General features: G+C 41.0%; 1 protein-coding gene across 4 annotated transcripts in view; it reads left to right on the forward strand.

Moving 5' to 3' along the window:
- The window catches only part of crtc3 (CREB regulated transcription coactivator 3), a 50,558-nt gene that overhangs the window by 13,905 nt on the left and 15,016 nt on the right, over positions 1-21,637 (forward strand). For 2 of the 4 annotated variants that reach the window (XM_067610350.1, XM_067610437.1), the window contains exons 4-6: positions 6,075-6,136; positions 18,066-18,128; positions 21,330-21,433. In XM_067610350.1, the coding sequence (XP_067466451.1) occupies positions 6,075-6,136; positions 18,066-18,128; positions 21,330-21,433 (229 nt within the window). The remainder of the gene's footprint in view (positions 1-6,074; positions 6,137-18,065; positions 18,129-21,329; positions 21,434-21,637) is intronic. The other 2 variants (XM_067610523.1, XM_067610609.1) reach the window with 1 other exon arrangement.

The raw sequence follows: 21,637 nt of genomic DNA on the forward strand, positions 1-21,637 counted from the left end.
ACAAAAGAGAGCGTGAAACTGTTTATACACAGCTGACTGCAGTGGACATGGATTGTAAAGAGGAAAATCTACAAGAATTACCTTCTTCAATTCGCATGATAGTAAGAGACGAAATCAGCGCAGCAAGGGACGAATTGCAACTGCAGCTAAATGCTCTTCAGGAGGACATATCTGTGTGTGTGCAGCCGTAAAATTGGTGATGTTGAAGAAGCGTTATGCAATATAGACACTCGGATTAGAAAATTGGTGACGGTAAACGAGCTACTCCGCGAGGAGGATGATGAACTAAAAGAAAAGGTCGAGCGGCTGGAAAGCCACAGCAGAAAATACAACCTCTGTCTAACCTTAATACAATACATTGATTATAACTTTCAGGGAAGAATAAAAAAAAAAAATTCACGGATCATTTAGTAGCGGAGGCGTATTGGAAAGAGGTGATTGAACCAGGGATGCAAAACATCAGGTTAAAAGGACTGGACTGATTTACATGGAACAGAATTTGCACCTATTAACAGGTATGAACATTAGTGAATAAAGGAATGAACTGTAAGAATTTACTATATGACAAAGAAACGGGGAGTTTGTTTAATAGTTTTGTTGTGAACGATGATTTCGAGTTCAACACTTCAGTTGCTCAGTAATAAGTAGCTAGACCGTAAGAAGCAAGTGGATTAGTGGCCGTAGGAAAACCATGAACTATGATAGGAGATGGAATGGTTTCAAGTTTCAACTGTATGTGTAATTTTACAGTGGGTGTGAAATTGGTATGCGTGTGTGTGTGTATGTGTTTAGTTATTTCGTCATGTGAAAGCCCCAGGAAGAGTAGCTACTGTTACAATACAGTAGTTAATGGGGATCTAAACAAACAAACCTTAAAAATAACAGTTCATTTAAGCACCTCGGGGAAAACAATTACATATTCAAGTTGGAGTGCTGAAAGGCCCCTACAGAGCCCTGACTTCTCAAAAACTCAAGTGTTTTGAACTGTTTTGAACGAGAACAGTATGTACAGTACTTATACACACATAAATATAGCTCCATACGTCATCACACAAAGGTGAGTTCTTCTCGTAAATCAAAGTTAAAACTGTAAAGTTAAATATTGTTTTGAAAGGTTCTTTATAAATATTATATAGTAATAGGGATTTTCTCGATACTTTGTAATAAAGAGATACAGGAAGGACTGGGAGACAGAGTGGTTGACATGGACTACATTTCCTGATCTGGATTCACACCCAATATGTCACATTAACATGAAACACCACTTAGCCCACTGATCCATCAGTACGCCCCCAATTCCTAGCGTTTTAATAAGTGGATCTGTTTATTCTACGCCTCCGGACAGAGATGATTCAGTGACCTGTCACTGTAGCATGATAGGTTCAGGGGAGTTTGATGTCATACCGCTGTATATATTTCTATCAGAACAGATGTGTAAAGTAATGGTCATGAGGATGTATGCTGTTTGTTGAGGAAAACATTCCATAAACCCACGTTAGTTTCCCTTTTTAATGTCATTGATGATACATTGATGAGTTTTTCATATGTAACCAGGGCTGATGTGTACAATAGAAAGTCATGAGGACATATGAGAATAGTCACATCAAAGGGGCTTTTCCACTATTGAGGAAAGTACTATTGATTTAGTCTAGCATAGCTCTAAAATATTAACTGTTTCAAAGAGTTCCTGATCAACACAGTTTAATTTGAATTCATGTAGACAATATAACCAAGCTATCTGTGATTTGTCTTTAAGTCTAACTGACTCTTTTTGTCTGCTACAGCATACATACCTGCTATGCGAATCACTTGTCCTGTGTTCTCCATTCAGAAAAAAAATCCAAAAGGGGAGACATTTATATTCTGTATTTTTTGGTGTCGTGATGGTGCACTGTAGTTTTGCATTAATTCAATGGAATACCATTAGTTATCAGTCTATGTAAATGTTGACCTTATTTCGATACAGCCAATCAAATCTTTGAATAAAGCGATAACGTGTCGTTCTATCATAAGCAGAGCAGACAGTCACACCGAGCCTGATAGCATCCTGCTACAGATCACGAGAGCCACAGACTCTGAACAACAACCCACATTAGCTTTCATCTGATTGTAAAACGCTCTGAAACTGGGCCATTCACATCAAAACAACGCACGCAGACACAGATGACCATAGCAACAACGCACTGGCAAACCCCCTCTACTTCTGTATTGACATATTGTATTAAGTGGGTTAGCTGGATTTCTGTTCGTTTTTGATAGCCAACAAGCTGTGTTATCATCTATGAACACATTGAACATTACCACCGTTTGGCTGCTGACCGGTGTTTTGTTTGCTAACGTTAGCTAACTTAACTCACCTCGTCAACTAACAATTTACCTCATTTTATTGAAGTATGTTTTTGAGCTACAATGTTGGATGAGCTGGTCCTCCCTCTCCTCTGTCCAGAAATCCGCCATGTTTTCATACTGGCCTGTGCTGTTCTCTGATTGGCTGAAGAGAAATGGCTACATCCCTAAGTTCTAAAACTGCAACTTTTAGCTTGTTAAACGAGCCACCAAACAAACATTCACCGGGGATAAGTGCACCGCTAACTTCAGTTAGCAGGCTAGATAGCTAACTAGCCACTCAGCCGGAGCAATTTAACAGCATGTAAACATACCTGCAAATGTTAACTTGGTCTGGTTAGATGCTGGTGCAGTTCTTAGTCTTTGATATCAAAGCTAACAACACCCTGTCTGTCCATGACTTGTAGCTACAGCGGTTTGTTTATTTTCTCTGTTCTGTACGGTGTAGCACCAGTACTCAGCCTGCTAGCTAACATCAACCAAACACAGACACCAATACGTCCCTCCAGCAGCTGAAATAAGGAGCTTTTCTGATATTTCCCCCCTTTTAAATATATTTAAAAACGCGTTGACTGCATAAAGGTATGAATAAATGTGATTTCAGTTGGACTTAAAGTTCGCCTATTTACTGTGAAATGTAGTTGTAATGTAAAACACACTTAATGTGTTAACTCGGGTGTAGGCACTCACAGGAAGTGAGTCTGTTGTTGTTAGTGTCAAAACAGAAGCTGTTTGCCCATTTGTGTGTGGTGTTGGTTTCACACATGTGCATACTGTACGCATGTGTCCTTGCATATAGTCGGTGTGGTCAACATGGTGTAAAGGTCATTGTTGAAAGAGATTGTTGGTGTTGTCGGTGCCAAAATAGAAAGGACTGTCCAGTTAGCTCATGGTCACAAGGTGTGTGTGTGTGTGTTTGAGGGAACATCTCATTATCTCCAAGTGGATTTTATTTCTCATTCTTAAAATATCAGCAGAGGGAATGATGAGCACCTGAGTCAGTCCTAAATCTGGTCAAGTTTTTGTATTCTCTAGACTCTCAAGAAAAAAAAAACTGTGCATTTATTTTAGGAGGCATATGTGTGACAGAAGAGGTCAGAAGTCATGGTGGTAAAACAGCCAGTGCAGCATTTCACAGAAAAAACAAGGGGAGACGTGAAGAGGTGCAATCTCACTGTCATATGAGACGGTAGTTAGTCTAACGTTGTTCTACACGGAACAAAAGGTTGCAATCATGAAATATAATCTGCTGTTTATTTGTTATCAGAATCTGTGTTCGAGGCATTTCCTTTGACTTTGCTCACATTTACCGTCATTGTGCGTTTTTTTTTGTTTGAATACCATGATTCATCGCTATGAATGGAGTAATTGTTGCAGCCAACCGCCACTCCCCAATTTCATGAAAACACATCCAAATTAAGCCTTTAATTTTCTATATTTATAATTTCATTAGATAATAGAATACATATCTATATAGAATTTAATGACATTAAAAGAGAGTTTGGATTCAAATATGTTTGGCTTTTTTGTTGAGTGTCAGAGCTACCCAATTAAAATAATGTGATACTGTATTGATTCACTGATGCCTGTAGGGGAATTCTTGCATAAGCCAGAATAAATGTCAGTGAGTTTTTGTTTTTGCTGTAAGATTTTAGTCGGGATAGCATCCACCCAGGGTCATGTCTCCACATTTTTACAAAACTACTGTTATCAGCACAGTCTAACAGCGCATAGCCCTTCAAAACAGAATGTCTGTTATTATTATAGATAGCGCTCAGATAAAGTATCGGCACTAATATTGAAAATATTTCCAACGACACCCAGCCCTTCTGCCAGATAGGTTTACGAGAAGTAAAAACATAACGAATGTGGGCCCACAGGAAAAGGTCATACCTCATGTGCCTGTTCTGTGGGCCGTCCCAGAATGCACCGGGAATCAATGGAGCTTATCTGCTGCGGAGAGCGATTTAAAAAATGATGACGAGGGAGCAGTGCATCATCTTGAAAGTGAAAATATGTGGCGCCGTTCATGATTCTGGCTCATCCAATCATAGCGCCGTAATTTGAAAATGTCGTTTGTGAGAAATAGAGGATGATTTTTAAAAATTATTACACTCACACTGTGTACTATAGAGAAATGATAACTCATTCATTCTTTTCGACATACCAGACATACAACTTGAGTCTGCCATCTACAGTTCGGGGGTTGACCCCACCGTTATAGTTGCTGGAAGATGAACCAGTTCAAACAGCCAGTTCGACAGGATCGTTTCCCTCTCTTTCTCTGTGTCTAGAAGAACCACAATAATGTCTTCTCTACTTAGTTTGCGGTGGTGAATGTTTAAAAAGGGGCTTATCAAATGTTTTGTGTTGGAGGTGATGAGAGATAACAGGGCTCCAGTCTATGTGCGGTAAATCTGTCTTACTGCTGATAATAATTCGTCCAAGGCTGAAACAGAAACCGTGTAGAGCAAGAGGTTGTCCTTGTGTTGATTGGCCATAATTTTCAACACCACCCCCCCCCCCCCCCCCCCCCATAAAAAAACCACCAGTTCAGACTGGAGACTGATACCAGAGCAGAGGAGCTCGACTTGTAAACACTAAAAAAAGAGGGACTGTTGGCAAGACAAAACACCACCCTACTGAAGTCCTGCCCTTCCACAGACAATGCCAGGAACTCTGTCTGCACTCAGCAGTAAATCAAATAATGCTGTCATTGTTTCACTAAGTATTTGAAAAAGGCAGCTCTGTTTGTTCACACTTGTCTCTCACCGCAGTGGAACTTTGATGAGAATGCGCCTACATTATAAATACTTTCTTTTCTCTTTGAACACGTTTAACTGTCATCCTGAGTTTTTATCATCATGTATTTACACATCAAGACGAAGAAGTAGACTAAAAGCTTGGACTGACACTGCACGGCTTATGCTTGATTTTTAAACCCCAAAGCTGTTAATAATTTTTTAGAATCTGGCTGAAATTTCACCAGATCTGACACCTGATTTTTGCCTAAACTATCAAAGATCTGGCTCCCACAGGATCGGTTGGATTGCTGGCGTTCTTTCCAGCGGTTCCAAAGTCGAGACGAGTGTTGTCAAAATATGTGTTTTGTTATAGACAGCTTGTTTAAATATTAATGGAGTAACCGCTAGTACATGTCGAGGCTAAAACTGCAGTCTTGACTGCGACTGCTGTGACGTAAAACCGAGCTTAGCTAGCAACAGAACGAACAGATCAGATTGTCTGCATCTTCCAGGCATGGGCGGCTCCATATTTTTCTTTTTTCTCTTCCATTTATAGTAGAATTGCACAAAGTAATGTTGTCTTGTTCTCTTTCTACCAACATTGTTGAGAGTAGGGTGTGTGAATAAACTTTCTCTGAATTGTCTCTTGACAAAACCAATCCGGGGTCCGATGCTTACATTCAGTGTAGGCACCATGCTGTTGATCCGTACAGCGTGAGCATTGAAGTCGCATGTTTTGGCCGTGCAGAAAGGCCGATTTGAAGCGTGTGGTGTGAGTTAACACATTGCACAAGAAAGCTTTTATACTTTGCAATAATTTCAAGTCAGATTAGAGATGTGTTGCATTCTCTTTGTCTCACATTTCTTTCTATGTGTTAGTATCCAATAACATAGGAATATGTACATGTTATTGTTATAAAATGCACCTTCTGTCACAGTGATGTTTCTCTATTTGTGCCAAAAACTTCCTTAACTAACACCCACATAGAGAGCTCTCCGTATGGAACGGTGTACCTGTCCCCACCTCCGGACAACAACTGGAGAAGGTGAGTGTAGCTCCTGGCGAGCCGCTGACTGAATGGTTATTGTTTTCTCTTCTTCCTAAAACTCAATTATTTTACAACAGGAACCGTTTCCTCTTTCCAGCCCGTTTCCTCTATCGACTCTCTCTCTCTGCGCCTACCAGTGTTTTTTTTTTTCTTTCTTTAATCCAGACACCAGTCATCTCGCTCATACTCAAATCAGAAACGTATACAGTCAGCGGATGCCCAGAGCGAAACTGAGGCGGTGTGACGGGTGGAGCTGTTGGCCTTAATTGTTTCTGCAGAAATGCATCAAGTGTCAGGATGCTGTGTAAGCCCTGGGGAAACTTCCGTCTACATAAAGGTGTTTGACAGATAGCCTTTTGCATTAAAGGTCATGCCCAACAGCAGTTATCCTACTGTTTAGGGATTTTGTGTTGTCATAGCACCGCTGCGATGTGGTATCTCCAACTTAGCAGAAATTCAGTCACAGTACCTGCTGGAAAACAATGCTAGCCTAGCTGTCCTTGATGTTAACTGCAAGATCCCTTTTTTCCAGCTCTGGTTGTGCCTATGTTGAACAGTCAGTGTATTGGTAGACAGCTTTTCGTCAGTGTTTACAAGGGAGTGAATTATAGCCCTGTGATAAAAAGCTCAGCCAAGCTCCTTCCCACTCACTCTCTTTTCAGGCCCTTGCTCTGTCTCCACACTTGTGTTTTGTATGCTGGCTTGGCCGGCCGCCAATCACCCCTGCTTCGTCTTCTCCCATAGCGCCGACACAGACATTCGCCAGGCTCCTTGTCGAGAGCACTATAACAGCTTGTACTGTAGAAGCGAATAAGGCCCACGCCCTCTCGTCATTGTTGACAGCACAAAACAGGTTGGCTGACAAACGTCCTCACGGAGCAACCAGACGTCAGCGCTCTCGGAGTGGGTGTGTTTCTGGGAGAGCCATGTGGCTCAAAGCACAGAACGCAAACTCTTAGGTTTGATATTAAAAATTAATCTTCAGTGGGAATACAAAAATGTTAGTTTATTTAAGTAAATAAGTTAATCTCCTGTCATGGTGCCAGGTGCAGGCGTGGCTAGTAGACTAATCATTCATACTTCACATGGAGAGAATCTCTGAATTGATTGGTTGAATCTTTCTGAAGCATAAAACGGTTCAACAACAGGTTTTTTTTATACCCTGTAAAATGACGGGCTACAGTTGTTTGTGACAGAATGATTTTCTTGTAATTGCTATACATGGTCTCTCTTTGTGGATGTACAGTACTTGCACAGTCTGTTTTTGTTATTGTAGCAGTTTTAACACAATGTCCCTGCTTTTGTAATGAAAAAAAGAAAAAATACATTTTATGTAACCTTGTGAAACGGCACACAATTTTACTCCACTATACCCCCACACGTTCTCATCTCTGCCTTTCCTCGCTTCCACCCTAGCTTCCACCGTAGCCCTCTATATGTGATTGGCATCAGCTCCGTCAAGTCTCTGCAGGCCAAGCCGAGCCTCCTGCTCCAACCTGCAGCAGATTGTTGTCACAGTGTGTAACAGGATAAACTTCCCCCTCAGCAGTGGATTTTGGCCAGCTTTCACTGTCACAGGCAGAGATATACAAGTTTTACCCTCAGCACTGACTTACCGACTGTGTCTGAACAGACAAGAGCCCCAAAACATGGAGACCCCTCTGTTCAATACCCAACATCTACTTATCAGAGAGTTTACACAAGTTTTCTTTTGGGTTGCATTTTACTGTTGATTATTTAATGAACTGAGTTTAGTTAAGGGTGTGACCAGCTCACTTTCAAAGCAACTTTCTGATTCGATCTAGAGCTTTCCTGCACATATCTGCCTTGCATCCTTTTTTTTTTTTTTTTAGAGGCTCAGCCAAGACTAACATGAACAATCCTGGCTGTGGTACTTCACTGTGCTAAAAAAGCTGGCAAATGAACCCTCCTGACCTCCTGGATCTGCCAGGATGTCAGGGGTGAATTAGACTTTTACATTACACAAGTTTAGAGCATATTGAGAGAACGGATGAAGAAGGTAAAGATGACTATTGCATGAAAGTGGTAGGATAGAACTTATTCGTGGTGTAACAGGAAATGCATGCAGCATTTATGTTCCTCCTCTCTCGATCAGACCAGAAAGCATTTTGCAGAGCACTCTGCAAAATGTGATACGAAGCTAACAAGACTAAATCAGAAGTAAACAGCCTGGGTGTAACTTTAGACAGGGAATGAAATTTTAACTCTCATAAAGATTCTATCATAAAATAAGCCTTTTCACCTCAGGAATATTGAGTATTATTATAAGAGTTTGGTCATTTACAAGCAAAAAAAATGCAGAAAAACTCATTCACTCCTTCATCTCTAGTCAAATTCACTACTATGCTGTACTGCACTTTTAACCTTACTCTCCATTAAAAAAAAGTGAGCACATTACACTGATTTTAGAGACTCTCCCTGTTACTTTTACAATTGATTTTAAAATTATTTTAATAGTTTACAATATTGCAGAACCACTGAAACCACACGTCCCAGCCCGTGCCCTCAGGTCCTCTAATACCCACTGCTGCTTTTGCAATACTTGCTCTGTTTATGCACCTAAAATCTGAAACACTTCACCAGCAGAGATTAAAGAGGCAGGCAACCTCAGTGAGCACTTTTAAAAGCCAAATAAAAACCTACCTATACAAACTGGCCTTCAGTTAACTTCCTACCCAACATTTATTAATTTGTTTACTGTACAAGTGCACTTTAATGTCCTACTTTCAATCTCTAATTTTAATCTCTAATTTTAACGTAATTCTTATATGTTCAGCACCTTCAGTTGCAACCACAGTATGAAAAGTGTCATATATGTATTACAGCATTTCTCACCGTCTGAGGGTCATGGACTAAAGACGGCTAAAGCCATGAGGTTTAGAGCATACGAAGTGAAAGCTCACATGGAAACACGATCTAGAATTTCCCTTTAAAGAACAGGACAATGGTACCATGCTATCATATTCTAATGTAGCAGCACCATCATTTTACTTTCAAAATATGTTGTCAAATGCATATCCTTGTGCAATTGTAGCATACAAAATATATTGGCATTAACTTTCTGATGATGGATAGCTGCATACTTCCCAGGTGTTCTGGGTAGATCCAAGGGTTCAAGCAGACAGACGGCACCAGTCACATCAAGCCTCATTGCCTGATGTAGTCTGCTTGAGAATTTTGAAGCGGATGTTTCCATTTCACCCTAGTAATTTCATGAATTATATCATGATTGATGCCCTCACAGCAGCAATATATCACAAGCTCGTCCGTGTCCTGTGAGCTATGTAGGTGGGCAAAAAGAAATGAACTGTACAAAAACTAGTCATGTTTTTACTCCCAGACTACTGACTTGAACTTGTAGCTTTGATAAAGACATGACCCACTGTTGGAGGGGGGAATGAGAAACCAGAGTCTGGGCTGAAGTCATGCCAGATTAGGGAAGCTCTTCTTCCAGTAGCCTGTTGGGAAATCCCATTGAAGAAAATTCTGTTCTTACAGTCCTCTACAAGAGACTTATTGTTGATATACTGATTATGTTTAAAACCATTTTCTTGTTGCCCAGTGGACAGATCAGTGGCTCAACTTAATATCCATCCATGGAAATGGTCTTAGCCTCTTGTGTTGTTGCAGTGAGAGGCAGATTCCCTGCTTGTCTGTCTCAGGGGAGAGTGGGGCGGTAAGTGTTTACAACGCCAACCACATCTGCACTGCATTACCGCCAGTCAGCTCTGGAGAAGAGCCACAGAGCTCTTTAACTGTTTCAGCACTTTAACTACCACAGCAGTGTGCTTAGCCATCTGCTGTATACCCAGCCTCTCAAGCACTGAGGATTGGTGTATGGCAAAAGTCAGTAAGGCATCCAGTTCAAATCAACTAAACCGGTGAAAGAGATGTGCACAGTAAGCATGCATTTTGTGAAATGTACTATTTGTGAGTGTTTTGGTTACAGTTAGTTCTATTTGTACCGCTGTATGTTTATAATAGGGTAATTCATGTCAAGCTTCCCAGCCTCCAATAGATCAAAACTTAGAGGCAGTGAGCCCGTGCTAAGGGATCAACAAGCACGACAGCAATGCAGGGGAACAGAGCTGTTCACATAGCCTTTAACCGCTCCATGACCAGCAGTCTGGCCAACAGATTTTATCATCTCTCTGGATTTGGTGAGGCTGATTTTGTTTTTTTCCTTTAGAGAAAAAAAAAGTAGTGATTTCCCAACTTTGTCCATCTGTAGTCAGTCCACCATCTGTCCTCTAGAGTTAAATCAAAGTATAGTGCTTGCTCAGAACTGCGGCGTGTCAAAAAACATTGCAGTACGATGGTGTCTGGGAAGAGCAGTTCTTACAGGGGATTGGTTCCTGCGGTCCTCAGGCATTAGACCTGAATACAGCCCTGGATGCGTCCCTTCGGAGTCCATCTGCTTCAGGGTCAGAGCCTTGATCCTGTCCCACGCCCTCCTCCTCTTCCATTCACCCATCTTTGGCCTGCTATTCCTATACCAGCCTCTCTCGGGATGAAATCTCAGACAAAGCTCCCTGGAGATTGTGCTGTAGAAAAGCCTTCCAGGGAAGGGATCTTAAAATTTCCTCTTCTCCCTCTCTGGGAGATGTTGTGTGATGATTCATGAGGGATTTTACAGCAGGGCTAGGTGGTCTGATTGCTGCTTTCCTATAAACTCTAGAGCCTGAGCGATACTGGTTTTTGGGTTTGATGCAGATACCGATATTTATATCAGCACATGTGTGTGGATATATATATATGTGTATATATATATATATATATATATATATATATATATATATATATATATATGTATGTATGTATGTATGTATGTATGTATGTTTACACATACATGCATACACATATATATTTATATATATGTATGTGTGTGTGTTTTACAATTTCATTTAGAAGATGCTTGTGCTATAAAGCTAAGTTTGAGTCTGATTGGACGTAGGTGCCAACACACAGTGCATAGAGGCAACACATAGAGTGCACAGAATGCATAAAAGCAGATTTCATTATTTATTTTATTTTTTTCAGTCCATCAAGTGTGAAGGTGTTCACAAAAGAGCTGGCACTTTGGTCTTTTCTCAAAGATTGAGAGCAGCTTAGGGCCCTGTTGTGGTACCAGGTGCCTTTTGTTGACAGAATGTCATGAATGGGAGGGAGCATAGACCTGAATGAGGGAGTTCATGTAGGCAGGAGCTGTTTTAGTTACTGTTTTGTAAGCGAGTGTCAGGGTTTTGAATTTGATGCGGGTCGCAACTGGGGGCCAGTTGAGGGATATGAACAGCGGCGTGACGTGCTGTTTTGGGCTGGTTGAAGACCAGCTGTGCCGCTGTTTCTAACCTGTGATATTACGAGAGCCTGTAACAGGAGTTGTGCTGCATGCTCAGACAGGTAGGGTCTGATCTTCCTGATGTTGTACAGGGCAAATCGACACGACCAAGCAATTGAGGCCACCTGAACCTTAAAGGTTAGTTGATCATCAGTCATGACACCCAAGTTTCGGGCAGACTTTTTGGGCATGAGTTAGGTTGATACGAGCTGGATACTGATCTGTTGTTGTATAGAGGGACTGGCTGGGATGACAAGGAGCTCAGTCTTACAGAGGTTAAGTTGAAGGTAGTATTGTTTTATCCATGCCAAGATATCAGCAAGGCATGACGAGATCCCAGCAGAGACCGTGTGGTCTTCAGGCAGGAATGATAAGAAGAGCTGGGTATCGTCAGCATAGCAATGGTATGAGAATTCATGGGAGCAGATGATTGCACCAAGTGAGGTGGTGTATGTTGATAAGAGAAGGGGACCAAGGACTGACCCTTGAGGAACCCCTGTGGATAAGCCATGCGGTTTGGACACTTCTCCACTCCAAGATACTCTAAATGATCTCCCTAAGAGGTAGGACATGAACCAGCAGAGGGCAGATCCTGAGATACCAAGCTTAGTGAGTGTGGAGAGAAGGATTTGGTGGGAAACTGTGTCAAAGACAGCTGACAGATCCAGCAGCAAGAGAGCTGAGGACTGACCAGTCTGTAGTTTTCAACCTGGGCTGGGCTGAGTGTAGGTTTTTTGAGCAATGGGGTGACTCAAGCTTGCTTAAATGCGGTGGGGAAAACACTTGTTATAAGCAAGGAGTTGATGTTATTTGACTGCGCGGTTAAGTGCGGGGGAGATGGTCTGTAGAAGGTTGGATAGTATTGGTGCGAGAGTCCAGCAGAAATTTGGAGACTTCCCCCTCGGTCAAAGGAGAGAACGAGGAGAGTGTGGCCTTGTTAGCTGGCAGCTGTAGACTGAGTTGGTCAGCCTCAGAGAACTGGTTACTGATGGCAGAGACCTTTATCAATAAAGTACAAGGCAAACATGTCTGCAGTGAGCAGATTGGAGGGCGGAGGAGGAGGCGGATTGAGGAGTCAGTTAAAAGCAGAGAACATTTTCCAAGCGTCTGTATCACCATAGATCTGGAAGAGAATGATGCTTGGAGACCCTGATAGTCACTGAGGTCAGTGGGCTCTCTGTATTCACGCCATTTTCTCTTTGCCGCTTTGAGCTCCGTTCTTTGCTCTCTGACTTCAGTGAGCCATGGACTGGGGGGGCTGTTGCGAGCAGGTTTGGATGTTAGAGGGCAGAGATTGTTAAGATAGGAGGCTTGTGAGGAACAGAGTGTGTTTGTAGCCTCATTGACAGGGATTTAGGAGAATTCATTATGAGGAGACATGGAGACCTCATTGGAAAGTTGAGTCGGTGTGAGGGACCGGATGTTTCGGTGGAAGGAGACCAATTGCGGAGGAACATGAGGATGTTTTGGTAAGGAGATTGTGAATTGAACAAAGAAGTAGTCAGGCAGAGGTAGGGGGGGTGTCAGTCAGATTTGCTGTAGAGCAGCAGTCAAAATCACATCAAGAGTATCGCCCACTTTGTCTGTGTGGGGGCCTGTTTGAGGTCAAATAAGAACAGAAGTGACAGGAAGTCAGCTGCTGGGGTTTTGTCAGTATGGATATTCATGCCATGACATGCATCCCATGACAAACCATCTGTAAACACATGGGAATACAATACAAGTGACCAACATGAAGACATGTATGACACAGCACAAAATAAGAGGGAGAAATAGAAACGAACAAACCGAAACAAAAGAAAAAAATCAAAACAGCAGCAATAATAAGAACAGCTAAGCATAATGTTGGGCTTAGAATTATTTATTGTGGTACACGTGTGTAGGTAGGTGTGTGTGTGTTTGTGTGGGTGGGTGGGTTGTCTGCATGTTGCCTTTAGAACAATCTGTTCAACTGGGTCTGAAGAGCAGCTTTCTATTTGGAGAGGGGTTTAGCAGGGATCAGGTCCTCTGACTCCACACTGTCCCAAACCAGTCCAGTCCCCCAAATCTCCCACAGTCACCAGGGGCCAGTCCAAGGTGGTCCCATCATTCAGATATGGTTGAATAAAACAGAACAAAAGATAGATAAATTATATAAATAAACAAAAAACAACCATTGAGTAAGTATAAAGCCAATTGACCAATGATCTATTTTTGATGCCCATAATGATGCTGGTGACCAAAACAATGGTTATTCTAGTTGCGGTGGGTAAAGTAGTATTTATATGGGGGGAGGTGGAGAGGAAAAAAGAAGATGCACACATATAATAAATACGAGAAAGGACTTAGCAAAGGAAGGAGGAGGTAGATTATTAGCTTTCTAAATGAGCAGAGTGTTAATGGATGAGGTGTTGAGGGATAAATTGTGAGACAGTTTGTTAGTGAAATGTTGAGTGTATGACGTGTATATGAATGCATGCATATGTATGATGTGGCTGGTTTACTGGCATTTGCTAACAGGCAAAATTAAGATTGACATTTATGATGAATGGAATCCAAGTTTTACAAAAAAAAATGTAACATTTGTTTTCTTTTTTTCCATTGATATATGGTCTGTGAGAAGATTTAACCAATGATTGATGTTTACTGTTTGTTTGGTTTTCCAGTTTGTAAGAATGACTTTCTTGGCGATAGCTAGGGCAACCAGTGTGGGTTTTGTGTGTTTTGGTGGAAGTTCAACCGACGATAAATCGCCAAGTATGCGTAATGAGGGAGAGAGGGGAATGCTGCAACCCAAGACTGAGGACAGCTTCTGTGTTACCTTCAAGCAAATGTGTTGCACGAGTGGAGCCATAAGGAGTGGAGGTGGTCTGTGGTGCTTAGAGTGTATTGTGAACATTTATCTGTGTTGGAGAGACCCATTTTATGCATTTTATGTTGAGTGATGTGTGCTCTATGGAGGATTTTATACTGGATTAGTTGTAGACTTGTATTCTTTGTCATTTCAAATTAATTTCTGCAGACATATGTCCAGAGGTTGGTGTCAGAGGGGAGGGATAAATCTCTTTCCAGCTTAGCAGTTGGCAGGAGGATGCTGTTATCTATATTGGAGATTAATTTATAAAGATTTGAAAGAATTTTGGTGGATGTAGAATACTTTTAGTTTGGCCAGTATGTTCACCACCATCTTCTGGGAGCTGAGACCATCATTAATGATCGGTTGAAGTATATGAGCACTGTAGCTCAGGTCAGGAATCTCCACAAGCCTCATGCCTTTTACCATGTTTGCACCAATGTTCCATTCCTCAAGCATGGTCAGGATAATCTGCTGATGTGTTCCACTTTTTGGGACCCCGACATGGCCTTCACATTCAACACAACTTGGACTGTCTATGAAATGAGCAGCCAAGCTCATGAGGGCTTCGGTAGATCCAGACCAACAGTCAGTGGTAAAGGGAATGCTGTTTCCTGCATTTTCCACAGAGAGAAGTTGCTTTATTCTTGTTACAACTTGTGAGTGAATTTGGCCCATCAGCTGAGTGCAGAAATGCTTCTCATTTTTCAAAGGGTACCTGGGCTCTGCCTCGGCCAGTAATCTTTTAAAACCAGTACCCTCCACAGTTGCGTAAGGAAGGATATCAGTGGTGATTGTTTCCATGATCGACTTCTCCAGCTCCTTTGATCTCGGGTGGGGTCCACTTTGTGGTCTTACCAAACACTTGTTTGAGTGTGGGCCGTGTTGTTGATGATGGAGCTTTGTCTTCTTTGGGCTGTGCTGCTTTATCACGTGTCTCATGATAGGCTTCTTTATGTTTCACTTTAAGATGTGCCCACTAGTTGGTTGTATTTTTCAGTTTGATCGTTGACTGACAGAGCCTGCACAGATATTACAGATGAGTGTACCAGATGGGTCCTTGGTGAAGTAGTCCCACACCTTAATTCTTCCACCCTCAGCCATCTGTAAAAAGAAAAATAAATAAATTAAAAAGTATGAGACATGAACTGAATTATACATGTGAGCTGGAACCAAACTACTTTGCATAGCATGTTCTATATATTCATTCTAAATAGCTTAATCTTCACTAATGGTGAATTTGTATTTATATTTAGGTATATCAACGTATATACTATACTCTGTATATTAATATAATGAGTAAAGTCACTGGCAAAACATTTGAAGTCCTTTCTACTAAACCACAGCAAAAGTCTCAATTTTAGGGGTTCAAAAACACCAGAGTAATGTGGACGCTAGTCGTAAAAGTAGCAAAAATTATGCATTTTAAAACAAAAAGGCATTAGTTTAGATGCATAAATAAGTTCTTTATGGAGTTCTTTTAACTGTAAATCAGGCCAAGATATTCCAGTAGAGTCCCAGAATAAAATATAGACCCGTAAATGTGCGTATGTTCCCTTTAAAGCACTGGTCAGCATCAGATGTTGTATAATATTCAACTAGTTTACCCCAGTTAACCGTCAGTCTGTCTGATTGTGTTTCATCTTGACTATTTTGGCTAACAAAGTTGACTGAGCTATGATTCTAGGTGTATATTATGTGCTTGTATGATTGTCAAAATCTTAAATCAGTTTCATGTGTTTAATTTAAGATCATTACACCTTTCTGAACAAGAAGAGAAGCTGGAAAGAAAAAAAACTCACGGTGGTAACAAACGGAAACAAAATCAGCATGCAATTGTGTCGGAGTGATACAGTATTTGTTGTCGGATGGGTGGAGTGCCGCAGCTCATCTGCATTCCAAAGCCTACGTCGTATATCTCAGGCTAAATAAAGGTTATTACACCCTTCAGTGACAGGCATAGTGGCTTAACCAGGTGATTCGGCACACGTGGAGGGGTTGTCTGTGTTGTAGTTTTGTCTATTTTTACACCGCTCGTCAATGTTACATGAAAGGACATATCAGAGATTGCCCCCTGTTGTATGACCGGAGACCTACAGGCTTTTAATGCTACATTATGTTGAGCTTTTTAAGGTGGTTATAAGCCTTGTTTCATATTTCTGCTTGATAGAAAAGTGTTTCCAATGTTTTTGTAAAGAATAATTATGATGTATTCCTGTGCAAGTCCACATGATCACTTAGTGGCACATAGATTGTGATAGTTTGAATAATTGCTCAGTTATTTTGCTAATACGTTTTGTAGAGGGGCCCCGTGTGCAAATCCAGTTTTAATACCTTCCTTAATTATGTTTATGTCATGTTTACATGGTGCATATATCCAAGTATGTTTATGTATCTAACTAGATGACACGTTGGTTGGTTTCTAGGGCTCAAGCTGGCTGGTAGTTTACCTCATGTTATATACATGGTAATTAAAGGTAACAGGATATACATGGGAGAACATGTGGGAGAAAGGTTGGGGGGTGGGGGGGACATAAACATTATTGCCCCAGGGCCCCATAGCCTGTTGATCCGGCCATGTTGGCCAACATTTCTAATAGTAATAATAACATTGTTCTCATCAAGGTAATTGCTGAGATCTGGGACTGCAGTGACATCACAAAAAACACGCGCTGGCACTCGCTGTCAGTTTAACTCCACCTTCACATAAAGCGCTGCAGATAATCTGGCCCAACGTTCGGTTTGTGTACAACCTGTCTGATGGTGTGACTGCTGTTGCTGCTTTCATTCTTCACCATGCTCCCAGATTTCAGCAATTACTTTAATGAGTAGGAGTTTATCTGATAATGATAAGTCAAGAGAAACTGCAGCCAAAAATAAGACCCCAAATCGTGTGTAACTAGAAATCTCCTTTATGCCCGAGCGCCACAGAGCACCGGCTTTGAATTCCTTCGCTTAACGCTGAAAAAACAACATTTCCTAAATTCTGTAGATACAATCTAGTAAGCAAGCATTCCAGGAACATGACAACCAGCACGGCTTAACAAAGGTTGTGTAGTGACTAAAACCCCTTTCTTTCACAAATAGGAAGTTCATTCGAGTTCTTTCTGCAGTCTAGATGTATTTTTAGAAGACGATTCGCAACAGCGGTCGCTTCAGTACACTTTCAGTCTTAAGGAAGAGTCAAGACCCCTTTTTTGCTGAACGCTTCAAAAAAAAAAAAATCCACTTAGTCACTGTTCCCACTCCGTCGTTTCAGGCTCCGACAATGACTCTTCACATCGAGTTGTTTATGTCGTTTCTCTTTCTGGCCAGTCATTTCCCCCAGAGAGCTGGCTGCGTTTCACCGGTTTTCTCCCCATTAGATACGGGGGAGAACGGCTGCAGGTTTAGCTTCCAGTAATCCTTCTTCTTAGCACTCCTGTTGTTTGTCTTCCTTTCTTCCGTCTCATTTGTTCTCCCTCTGCTTTTAATTTATTTTGTCTTTCCATTTTTCCTCGGATATACAATGGTATTGTGCTGCATCTGAGTGTTTTTTTTTTTCCAGGGTCTGTCTTCTTTCAACACATGCACCAACACACACAAATCATTTATTTTATTTTTTTTTAACAAGATCTTTTTCTTCTCTTCACAAACTTAAGAGCAGGACTTTCTCGTCCTTCAGCAGCCAGGGGTCTCTTCTTTCACCCAGTAAATTTGTCTGTGGTTCTTTTCCTCTGTCTCTCTCTTTGAAGGGAACAGCAGCCATGGACTGAGGAAAAACGGCCGGGGTTTAGATTAATATCACAACTCAACAGGTGACCCTTGACCCCTCTCTCTCTCTCTCTCCTCTCTCTCTTCCCCTCAGTCTCTATCTTCACTGCTTTATCCTTTGCTCACACAGCGGCCGACAATTCCGTTCTTTGTCTTTTTTTTTTTTTTTGCAATCGCTGCTGGCTACGTAATATCCTGGTTTCTATCCTTCGTAAATCTGCTTGATTTGTAACATCTCAATAATCCTCTCCTTTCTTTCCCTTTTGAAGCGCTGAGATAGAGGGCCGCAGAGGCTCTTCTAAAGACTCTTACGGTTGATTTATTCATTATTTTTTTTTCTCCTTGTAGTTTTCCACTCATCTTTCCAGTTTGGTATTTCTGAAACATTAATCAGTAGTATCTTCTCTTTACTAACCCAGCTTTAGGACTCACGGCTCCTTTGCAGACTAACATCCAGGCTCACGATTCACATTTTCTTACTTTCAGCCTTTTTTTTTTTTTTACATCCCTCTGCAAAGTGCTGTATTTGTAAAGTGTTGTTTTTCTGAATTCAGTGTCTGGTTTGTGTCGACAAAGACACAGAAGAGTTCTGATTACATGCTCCAAACTTAATTGTTCAAAATTTACAAAATAACTGCTTTGTTTTGAACAACCTGAAGTAGCATGCATGCTAATTGTTAGCGGTGGTAAACATATACTTCAAAATTTGGGAAAATATGCTTATTTACTGTCTTACCAAGAGTTAAATAAGAAGATTAATATCAATGACACCTCAGTGTGTTTAACACAGAAGCATCTGATGTTTATCTCAGTGTTGCATTAAGCCTGGAAGCATCGAGGCACAAGTACGTCTGAGGGCCAGTTGGATTTGGTTCAGAGTTTTGAACTTCTCTCCGAGGACAACAGGACTTCTTCTGAGATGCTGTGTGTGGTCACCGAGTCCAGCTGTAAAAGAAATGGCTTCAGTGTGTGGGCTGACTGCTTTTCAAAACAATAGGAAGCCCTAAAACCAGTCAGTTTTCTACATAAACACACATGCAAAGAACCTGAGTATCACTGGAAATGTTTCTATACCAGCACTGACTATGTGCCAGAGTTTGAGCAGAACCATACCGTCCTCAATCCTTTACTTTAAGAGATATAAACATTTTTTTTCAGCAAAACCACATGATGCCAAACTTCTCAAATGCTGACTGGTCTAAACAGCAACAGTATAAACTATTTCACTGTATAAAATACAGACTCAATTTGGTAAAATAATTATTTAAATCAGTAAATATATAATTAAAGAAGAAGTAAACAAGACTACAAAACCTGATTCAATCATCCTTTGCCAACTTTTAGTTAGTGCTCTGGCTGACACCATTCTGTTGATGTAATGTAGCAATGTTAGCTTTTATTAGCTTTGGTCATCAGTCCCACATTTGATCAGATTGAATTCCCTATTTATTACATTATATTTAATATGTAGCATTAGTTATGTGACATAATTACACCATTTACACATTTAAATCTGTCCAGAGAGCCAAATAAAATTCTTCAGATGCTTTCAAGGATAAATTAATTGTCTTCATTGACAGAATAAAGTCAAACCGAGCAGCTTTGAAAGCATCAAATTCGGAATAAGTGTGATAACAACAATTGGCTACAACGTACTAGAAGGAAGTAAGAATGACGCATGCAGGGAGCCATCGAGGTTTAATGGAGAGCACTAGAGAAAGCTCTCAGCTGGAGTGATATAGGGCTCAAGAGTTTGTGTGGGTTGGCTCGTGTGTGTGTGTGTGTGTGTGTGTGTGTGTGTGTGTGTGAGAGAGAGAGAGAGAGACTGGTGTAAGTGTGTGAATTTACAGTTCACATTGAACTCTCTCTCTCTCTCTTTTATTATAGAGATATTTACAACTAATAAGACAATGAGTCACATGCAAGAACCACTCATAAGAGCAGATTTGTTCTTAAACGGCACATGTGAGTGATTTAAGAGAATTTGTGGCTTTTTTCTCTTACTTATAAATTTCTCCGATGAACGAACAAAATCCATGATTGGTCCAGACCTGTCCATGAGTCACGTATTAACAGTCTTTCTCTCTCTGCAGGGCACAAAACACTAATTTGACCTGAATTTGGGGTTTAAATATGATACAGAAACTAAATTAAAATATATGTCTAAAACAATTTATATTCTGTTCATCATGTTATCATCATCATCATCTGTGTTTGCCAATTTACTGAGGTTTTTATTTTTTTTATAGATTTAATTATTTTGGCACAGCAGTTTATAGCTGCCTCGGGGTCTTTCTGCAGCTCTCTGTTCAGTATTATCTGGTGTTGCCGTGCCGACAGTCCGCTGTCTCTCCTCTAACATCTCTGTTACTGTCACATTCCTTTATTGCCTCCCGTATTAACTTACGGAGCACTTCGCTTTAGCATCTAACTCTTTATTTCTGTCACAACACAGCACCGCTCTTGACAACACGCCGCCGGCAGCTGCATTAACATTTTCTAAATGTTTCCTGTCCTCTAACACAACCACCGACTCAGCTACGTTTATCTGCTGATTTTATGAAAAACAGGACTTGAAGTAATATATTTAAAAATGGAACGATTTTTGGGGATGATGATGAAAGAGAGAAAAGAGAGTTTGGTGAATCCGATCAACACTTGTACAAGAAAACCTCACAGAAAAAAGAGAATTAAAGGTGAAGAATATGAGGATTTTCTTGCATGAGGCCCATTATTTCATATTAAATAATCTTTAGCTGTCAATTGTAATTTGATCCTGATGCTGAATATTTGATATTTCTTTACTGAAACAGCTGGTGGCCAAATTTAGTTTGGAATGCATTCCTGTAAAACCCATTCCAGGTAAACGTGGTAAGAATATAATCTTCTGGTATGATAAAAGAGTTGATCTTCATATCATGTGAAGAACTTTCATGGATGAGAATCAAAAGCATGTATATATGAAGTGTTTTAAGATGATTATCATTTCATCGCCGAGCCGAAACGTTTGTGTTCACATCACAGACTGATTAAGATTTAGCGGCGGTGTTGTGTGAGGGTGTTGATGTGTGAGGTCAGCGTGAGCCTGGCAGATGAATGCAGCCTGTGTGGAGGCAGAACAGGAAGCAGAATGACTCACTGACCTTACGGCCCTGAGAAATCTCTCTGCCTCTGTCCAAGGTGCTGGAACATTTCGCATAATTTTCCTCCTTCTTCTTCCTCCTCCTCCTCCTCCTCCTACACAGAACCAACTCAGACTCTGCTCTTCATACGAGTGCTATGAACCCAAACCCTCAGGACCCCTTTGGCATGAACCAGCAGATGGGTCGATGTCCCCCCCAGCGTAATGGTGAGAGTAACATACACTCATAAATAATGTGTGTTTGTTTAGCTGTGTTTTAATGACAAAGCCAGCTCAATATGAATTTTGGTGGATAGTTTCTTACAAGAGATGGTTTTGTTATAATGTGTCCTTCAGTCCTTCAGTCCCAGCAGCTCATGGAGGCTTGTATCTCACATCATGTCCTTAAACTCCATCTGTTTAGTTTCATTT

The sequence above is a fragment of the Thunnus thynnus genome, chromosome 1, assembly GCF_963924715.1.
Source record: "Thunnus thynnus chromosome 1, fThuThy2.1, whole genome shotgun sequence".
NCBI lineage: Eukaryota > Metazoa > Chordata > Actinopteri > Scombriformes > Scombridae > Thunnus > Thunnus thynnus.